This window comes from Mastomys coucha, unplaced genomic scaffold (assembly GCF_008632895.1).
Source record: "Mastomys coucha isolate ucsf_1 unplaced genomic scaffold, UCSF_Mcou_1 pScaffold5, whole genome shotgun sequence".
Lineage (NCBI taxonomy): Eukaryota > Metazoa > Chordata > Mammalia > Rodentia > Muridae > Mastomys > Mastomys coucha.
Window position 1 is genome coordinate 46,148,301 of NW_022196911.1, and position 8,792 is coordinate 46,157,092.

The 8,792-nt window shown below is 44.9% G+C and overlaps 1 protein-coding gene across 1 annotated transcript; it reads left to right on the forward strand.

Moving 5' to 3' along the window:
• The first annotated feature begins 6,399 nt into the window (after nucleotides 1-6,399).
• LOC116078304 (olfactory receptor 1F1-like) lies at nucleotides 6,400-7,341 on the forward strand. The gene has a single exon (XM_031353392.1). It carries the CDS (start codon nucleotides 6,400-6,402, stop codon nucleotides 7,339-7,341), a length of 942 nt encoding a protein of 313 aa, XP_031209252.1.
• The last annotated feature ends 1,451 nt before the right edge of the window (nucleotides 7,342-8,792 follow it).

The window sequence follows — 8,792 nt, forward strand, 5'->3', positions numbered from 1 at the left end:
TTTTTTTTTTTTGGCCTTTTCACTCAACTTCAAATACAGACTAGTTAGGTCCATTGCCAGTTAGAATCCATGTTACTCATGTCTCTCCCAATCCTTTGGTAAGAGTATATAAATGAGCATAGAATATTTAGAAAGGACATGGCCAGTGTCTTTAGTGACTCTACAGAAGTCCCACCCCACTGTATTATCTTTATATTAAGACTTGTATTATCTTTAAAAGTTCCCCACTTTGAATGCACCGTTGACCTGCAATAGAGACAATCTTCCCCTTCTTTTGTAAGTCTTTAGGGAGTCAGAGAAAGCAGGTAAACTCCCTCCTGAATCACCTGTAATAAGGCACTTTGGGGGTTCTCTCACTTCAAGACATCATAAAACGACCAACATACAGGAAATGAAACTATATTCTAGCCCAGAGGAAGGCAAACTGTTCCTCCAGGAGCCCAGGTACAGCATCCTCACCACAGAGCAGTGAGAACACGGGGGGCTGCCACCTCCACAGAGGTAGCCATTGTTGGTCATCTTTTGCTTCAATTGCTCACAGGTTCATGGCACTTGCTCTCATGCCCGGCAACAGTCAGAAGTGAGGAAGGTAAGGAACTGATGTGTGGGGGAAGCCTTGATACATTTTAGTTATCTAGATAATATTTTGGATGCTGTTTCATAGTGTCTTGAGAGCACTATGCCTCACCAACTCTATAACATGTAGAAAATGTGTATTTGATCATCCCTGGGATTGGTGCAGAGATCCCATAATGTCTACTCATCCAAGTAACTGCGGATCCCGCACTCCAAAAGTTCTCCCAGATTTAATTTTCCTACTGCACAGTGACTTTGTAAAGTGTGCTTCAAACTACCCCCACATAAGCCCCCAGTCTATAGAGGTTTTAAGCATCTGAATGGAAAGTAAGTAGACCATCTTGGGGACATGGGGGGTTCCACCCCTGATGGGAGCCATGTGGATAAAGTGTCAGATAGGTTTCAGCAAGGGGTTCCATGGATGGCAGGTGGAACCACTCATGTCACCTCCCAGGAACTCTGCCAAACTCCTCTGCTCTGGTGGGCAGTCATGGAACACCAGTTTGCTTTCAGAGAGACAAGAGTGTGCTAGTGCCAGAAGTGAGGGAAAGGAATTCAGACCAGGCAGTTGGATAGGACAAGGGTAGTTGGAATCGGGGAGTTGTTCTGTAGCCTATGACACCTAGGTCTGGGGCCAGCATGCTACAGGAATGGACTGGGGTTTTTGAGCCTGGGTTACCAGGTTCCTTTGTCCTTTTATAAAATTATGGATAGAGACATGTGCATGATAACAGGAGAGGAGATGGTCTGGTGAAGGAGAAAGGCACATCCAAGTGGGACAATTGGCCAGGAGTGGCGAAAGCTCAAAGGCTCAATGACACCAGGTAAACTGAAACATTTGCACAAAGCATGGTTTTTCAGCACATGCTCTATTTCATGTCAGCCCTGGTGTATTCTCTGTCCTTGCTTTCTTTCATTTGATAAACTTCTGTGGTGCTGATACTCAAACCCAGTGCCTTGTACATGTGAGGACAGTACTAAGCACTGAGTTGTCCCCTCAGTCCTCTTGATGCCTCTCCCTCCACCCTACTCTCCTGTTACTGTCCCCATGGTCACATTGCAACTTTGCTTAGTGTGGGAAGGGCCTGATACTCCATACTGCATTCTCTTAGTGTTCTGTGTGGTAGTGACTGTGATCAAATAAAGTGTGGGACAGCCTGGTAGCTATATCCCTTGACTTCCGTTTACCAGGATGGAATCAGACACTGTAAACACACCCTCTCCTTGTTTTTCACTATTGTCACCCACACTGGTGACAAGGGAAACAGAAGAGCCATCTGCTCAATTTCTAGATTAAACATGAGCCAGAATGGGAGCAGGAGCACAAGCCTCCTCTGCCGTTGTCTGCCCCAATTTCCTCTTGAGTGACAGAGTGCAGAGGATGGGATGTGGAGAGCAGGGGAGAGTTCCACTTGAAGTACAAAGGTTCTGATCAACCAGGAAGGATGCTAATGTCTCTCTTGAGATTATTAAATGATGGCATGTAATGCTGATTCTCAAAGAAAGTATTTTTAAATTGTTTTTTTATTGTGTGATATTCTCCATACATTTTCCCTGTAAGCCAATTACCATGTACCTGAGACTCTAACTAATTTTTGATACACCTCAATTATCCCTTCCTTGTCTTTATTCTTCCTTCTTCCTCTCCTCCCTTCCTGCCTTTCTTCCTCCCTTCCTTCCTTCCTCCCCCACCCTTCCTTCCTTCCTGTCTGTCTTTCTACCAGTGTGTATGTATGAATGCATTTTAGAGATGGGGTGTCATATACCCCCAGGCTGATCTCCAATTATATGGTCAAGGATGATCTTGAATTCCTGACCATCCTGTCTCCACCTCCAGAGTGCTGGAATCACAAGTAGGCACCGCCACTCCTGGTTTGTGCTGTGCTAGGTCTCAAAGCCAGAACCTCGTGGGTGCTATGCAGTGTTCCACTGAGCTGCAGCCACACCCATCCTCCTCTCCTTGGAACCTGTCAGTTGTGAGTCTCTTTGGAGCTTTCTGGAACACATTGGTATTACCAGAGGGCAGGGTCTGGTCCTGACTGCCTGGTGGTCAGACAGGGACAAAATAGCATGTTCCATGTGCACCTTCTCAGTGCCTAATTGAGCAACTGGACAAGAACCTCTCATTTTTGCCGTTTCACTTTGAACCTGAACGAAAGTAAAAGGTGTTCTTTAAGAATTCAAACTTGCCGGGCAGTGGTGGCGCACACCTTTAATCCCAGCACTTGGGAGGCAGAGGCAGGCAGATTTCTGAGTTCAAGGCCAGCCTGGTCTACAGAGTGAGTTCCAGGACAGCCAGGGCTATACAGAGAAACCCTGTCTTGAAAAACCAAAAAAAAAAAAAAAAAAAAAGAATTCAAACTCTGTGATGGCTGCTATCTCAGTACTAGGAGGTGGAGACAGAGTTCAGAAGTTCAGGTTCATCTTCAGCTATATAGCAAGTTCAGGGCCACCTTAGGCTACATCAAACTCTGCAACAAAAAACTAACAAACAAATTAACAAAAAACAAAAAGAAAACCCCCCACCAAGAATGCCTTACATCTTGTTTCTATTTCAAGTGATAAAAGTGAGTGGTCTATATTTAAAATAACCTTTTTGTAACAGACAGAGCTCTCTTTTCACCTCAGCTTTTAGAACTGTTTCAGAGTCTCCACTACCCAGAGCCCCAGGCAGGTCCTAGAAAGTGTAGCAGGCAGGAAGTGTATACACTGTGGACATTTCCCCCAGTGACTCCAGGGCCAGATTAGCAGGGGACCATAGTGATCAGAAGAGACTACCTGGAGCAGAGAATTACTCTGCTGCACGGGGAGTCCCTTATCTCTGCTTTGCCTCCTAGTCTACTGGGGACATTTATAAACTTACTTCAGAGGAAGGCTCTTAAAGGACACAAAGGAAGGCAGCATAGAGAGTTGTTACAGGGCATTTTCTAAAGCAGAGTGGTTTTTCATTGATTATTAACGTTTCCATTTTCCTGGCTGACCCACTATGAGAATGAGTGGGTGATTGTTCTCAGACTAAGATTTCCCAAGAGTCAGAAATCCAGCTTTCCTATGAATTTTTTAACTATCAGCCTGTGTAAAATGTTTTATAGAACATTAAAAATCTGTATTCATCAGCTTCCATTGCTGTATGTAACATCTGAGGCAGTCCACTTACAGAGATGGAAGTTTGATTTGGGCTCATGGTTTTAGAGGGGTTTCGCTCCAGAGCCCACTGGCTCCTTTGTGGCCTATGGTGAGGAAGCACATACTGGTAGAAGTGTGTGATATAACAAAACCATGTGTGTTGTGGCCAGGACAAGAAAGTGAAGAGGGGATGGACTGTGGTCCCCTCAAGCACATAACCTAGTGGCCAGAAGATCTACCAGCAGTTCACCTCCAAAAAGTATATCTGTCTGTCTGTCTATCTGTCTGTCTATCTCTCTATCTATCATCTACTATCTCTCATGCATCATCTGCCTATCATTTATCTATCTATCATGTATCTATCATCTACCTATATCTATCTATCATCTATCTATTATCTCTCTATCATATATCTATATATCATCTGTCTATCATTTATCTATCATCTATCTATCATGTATCTATCATCTTTCTATATATCATCTATCTACCTATCATCTATCATCTACCTATATCTATCATCTATTATCTCTCTATCATGTATCTATCTCTCATCTATCTATCATTTATCTATTATCTATCTATTACCTTTCTATCATGTATCTATCATCTGTCTGTCTATCTATCTATCACCTATCTATCTACCTATCTATCTACCTATCTATCTATCTACCTATCTATCTATCTATCTATCTATCTATCTATATTTGTGTTGTATGAGGGTTTTGCCTGCCATCTAATTGGTGGACCACCTGTGTAAAGTATCCATGGAGGCCAGAAGGGGGCATCATATCCCCTAAAACTGGAGGTATATATTGTGAGCTGCCAAGAATGGCCAACTCTCCTAACCAGCCAAGACATGGCTCCAAGCCCACACCCTACCTACTTCTTCAAATTTTAACACTTCTCAACAGATCATCCTGGAAACCACAATAACACACAAGCCTTCAGGGAAGAGTTCAGACACAAGCTCATAGAAATATACATGGAAGAGAGGTCTGGCTGACACAAACAAGTTTATCCTCCTCTGATTTCAGTGGTCACAGGCCCCGTGTCACTCAGAGTCTGTACATGGCTGACACAGTTCACTCTCCTCTGATATCAGTGGTCACAGGCCCCGTGTCACTCAGAGTCTGTACATGGCTGACACAGTTCACTCTCCTCTGATATCAGTGGTCACAGGCCCCATGTCCTCTGAGTCTGTACATGGCTGACACAGTTCACCTTCCTCTGTTTTCAGTGGCCACAGGCCCCGTGTCACTCAGAGTCTGTACATGGCTGACACAGTTTACCCTCCTCTGATTTCAGTGGTCACAGGCCCTGTGTCACTCTGAGTCTGTACATGCCATGCTCTTTCACAGTGTCACAGAAGAAACTCCTATAGACCATGGCCTTAGCCTTGTTAACACTGGCCCTGAACACTGTCAGGGTCAGCTCTCAATTCTAACTATGTAAGACTGCATCTCATACTTTAAATGCCTATCTTTTTAAATTTTTTTTTAAAAAATTTGTGTGTGGGGGGAACTATGTTCAGGTGCTTTTGGAGGCCATAAGAGGATCCCCTGGGGCTGGAGACTCGGACAGTTGGGAACCTCCTGCTTTGGGTGCTGGGAACCATCTTCTGAAAGAGCAGGAAGCACTCTTAAGCACAGGCCCATCTCACCAGCCCCTCAGTTTTATTTCTTGAATGGACTGCTTAATTACAACCAAACATTTCGACTGTGGCTGCATATTTAGTTGTTGGATTTCAGTGTACAAGGCCTTTGTGAACATCCTCTCCTTTGATTAGTTTTTGGACACCTACTATGTGCCAGGCATTATTCCCAGCACTAAGCAGTGCCTGAGACAGATGTGTCTCTGTTCTGGGGAATGCATAGCCTCCTGAGGAAAACACTCCATAAATGACTCAATGAAGAAACAAATTTGATAGAGAAGTAAGCAAGGAGCTTGCAGTAGGAAGAACACCTCATTGAAGCTGCAGAGACAGGGGCCAGTGAGGTGACTCAGTAGGTAATCCTGGCTGTGCATCTCTTAATTATTGATCGATGGCAGAGGGCCTGGCCCATTGTAGGTGGGACCTGAGCTGGCAGCCCTGGGTCTATAAGGAAGCTGATTGAGTAATCCAGTAAGCAGCACCCCTCCATGGCTTCTGCATCTGCCATACCTTGGAGAAATAAAGGTTCACTTGGCTTAGACCTCCATATCACTGGTCATCATTGGAGGATGTCAGGACAAGAACTCAAACAGGGCAGGAACCTGGAGGCAGGAGCTGATGCCATGGAAGTGTGCTCCTCTCTGGCTTGCTGCCCTTGGCTTGCTCAGCCTGCTTTCTTATCAAAGCCAGGACCCCTAACCCAGGGATGGTACCACCCACAATGCTCCTCACCCCCCCATCAAACACTAATTAATAAAATGCCCTATATACCTGACTACAGCCTGACCTTATGGATGAGTTTTCTCAATTACAGCTCTCTCCTCTCCTGTGATCTCAGCTTGTGTCAAAACTAGCCAGCACACTATTCAGTGAGCTCCATCCCCAGAACCAATGGTAGAGGGAGAGAACTGACTCTTAAAGTTCTCCTGTGCCCCCCCCCCCACACACACGTGCACACACACAGTTCTGGTAGAAAGCTCCTACATATAAGCTATGCCCTGATTCTGAACACACAGTGAGTTCCGGTGTCCAGCCTCTGGAAGATGTCCAAAGGGAGAGAGAATGAGACTGGAGTCAGTGAGTTTCTCCTGCTTGGCATCACCAATGACCCTCAGCAGCAACAGATCCTCTTCTGGGCTTTCCTGTGCATGTACCTGGTCACGGTGGCTGGGAACACACTCATCTTCCTGGCCATCAGCTCTGACCCCCACCTGCACACCCCCATGTACTTCTTCCTCGCCAACCTTTCCTTTGTGGACGTCTGCTTCACCACCAATCTCATCCCCAGGCTCCTGGCTAGCCACGTGGCTGGAACAGGAACCATCTCTTATACCCACTGCCTGACTCAGATGTACTTTCTAATTTCCTTTGCCAATGTGGACACCTTTCTGCTGGCTGCCATGGCCCTGGACAGATTCGTGGCCATTTGCTACCCACTACAGTACCACGCCATCATCACCCACAAGCTCTGTATGGGGCTGGCAGCCATTGTGTGGATAGGCTCCGGCCTCATCTCTCTGGTGCACACACTCCTCATGAGCAGACTGACCTTCTGCACCTCGATTCCCGAGATCTCTCACTTCTACTGTGATGCTTACCTGCTCATGAAGTTGGCCTGTTCAGACACACGAGTTAATCAATATGTCTTCCTGGGAGCCGTGGTCCTCTTTGTGGCCCCCTGCATTCTCATTGTGGTCTCTTATGTCCGAATCACTGTGGCGGTCTTCCAGATACCCTCTGCCAAGGGCAGGCACAAGGCATTTTCCACATGTAGCTCGCACTTGTCTGTGGTTATCCTGTTCTATGGGACGGTTCTGGGGATCTATATAAGACCTCCAGACTCCTTCTCCACCCAGGACACAGTAGCCACCATCATGTATACTGTGGTTACCCCCATGCTGAACCCCTTCATTTACAGCCTCAGGAACAAGGACATGAAGGAGACAGTGACGAGGCTCCTCAACAGGGGCTCAAAGTCCTCTTAGCATGGTACATATCAGCTTGGTGCCAGGGTGTCTAAGATAGAAAGACATGGGGGCCTGACCTTGGATATCACCTCTACCATTTCCTCCCACTCAGCCACTCAGACTGTTTTTCAAAAAGAAAGAGCATCCAGAAATTAGAATAGAATTTCACTATTATTAGAAGAGACACTTGAACCTCAGCTCCGGGGAACAGATAATCCTGATTATATTTAGATAAAAAATACAAGAGTTTATGAGTCATTATATTGTCATTATTTCCATAATGACAAATCCAGAGTAGAAAAAAAATAAAGTTAGAAATGAGGTCCCATTCAGACCTCTCCTCCATGACCCCCAAGAACACACATTGACCCCAATGTTTCCAAGATGGCTGCTGAGGCACCAGCCATCTTGTAGCATCCCAGGTGAGGAGAGGAAGGGCAGAGAGGGCTTCCCAAGGGCTTTCTGGGGAGTTTTCGCTTGTGACCTTTTGGCCATACGGCAGTGACCCTCAGAGCAGCCTGTGAGAGATAGCTGTCACTTTGCTCATCACTGTTATTATCCAGCCTTTTATTGGTTAGAGTTAGACACATTGCAGCTCAAAGTGGAGCAGAAATCCCCTTAGAAAGGGAAGGAAGGGCCAGACAACAAGCAGGGAGCAGGTTGGCCACACCCCAGTCTTGTCTTCCCATGGTAGCAAGCATGGAGCCCCACTGCTCTCAGAAGTGCAAACATGTTTTAGAGGTGGACAACCTCTAGACTGACTGTGTGTGAAGACACAAGCTACAAATGGAAGCTTACACTCTTAAGGCTGAACCCCTCGGTCCTAAGCCTGAGTGAAGTACCTCTAGACTGAGCTAAAAAGCACAAGAAAAAGAACTTAGGGGTCTTGTGACAGCTTTCTATTGTCCTACGTGTGAAAGTGCCCAAGGAGGTCAAAAGAGGGTGATGGAACCCCTGGAACTGGAGTTCCAAGTGGTTGTACACTGTCTGACTTGGGAACTAAAGAATGATCTCAGATCCCCTGAAAACGCAGCAAGTGATCTTAAGAGCTCCCGAAACCAAATTAGTTTTTTTAAAACTTTTATTGCATTATGATGAGAAAAGTTACATGATTTCAATTTATCTGAATTTGTTAACATTTAAAAACATATTTCAATTAAATAGAATTGAATCACATTCTTGTTACCCTTTTGTACCACTGCTCCTCCCAGAGACCCCCCTTCAATACCTACAATATCTTTTTTGTCATATTTCTTAAAATTTATAAAATATTATAACAATAAAAATAAGTATTATAAAAGTTGTTTGATATAAAACAACAATCAATTTAACAGTCTAATGTAGGTGCTCGTCTACAGCAATAGTGAAAATACATTTTTCTCAATATAAGTTTTAAATAATTCCAAACATATTAACTGTATACTTAAAAATAATACATCACTACTAGTATTTCCTTAAATGAACATGAA

Coding starts and splice junctions, on each gene's coding strand:
- LOC116078304 (XM_031353392.1), top strand. CDS start 6,400: ATGTCCAAAGGGAGAGAGAATGAGACTGGAGTCAGTGAGTTTCTCCTG.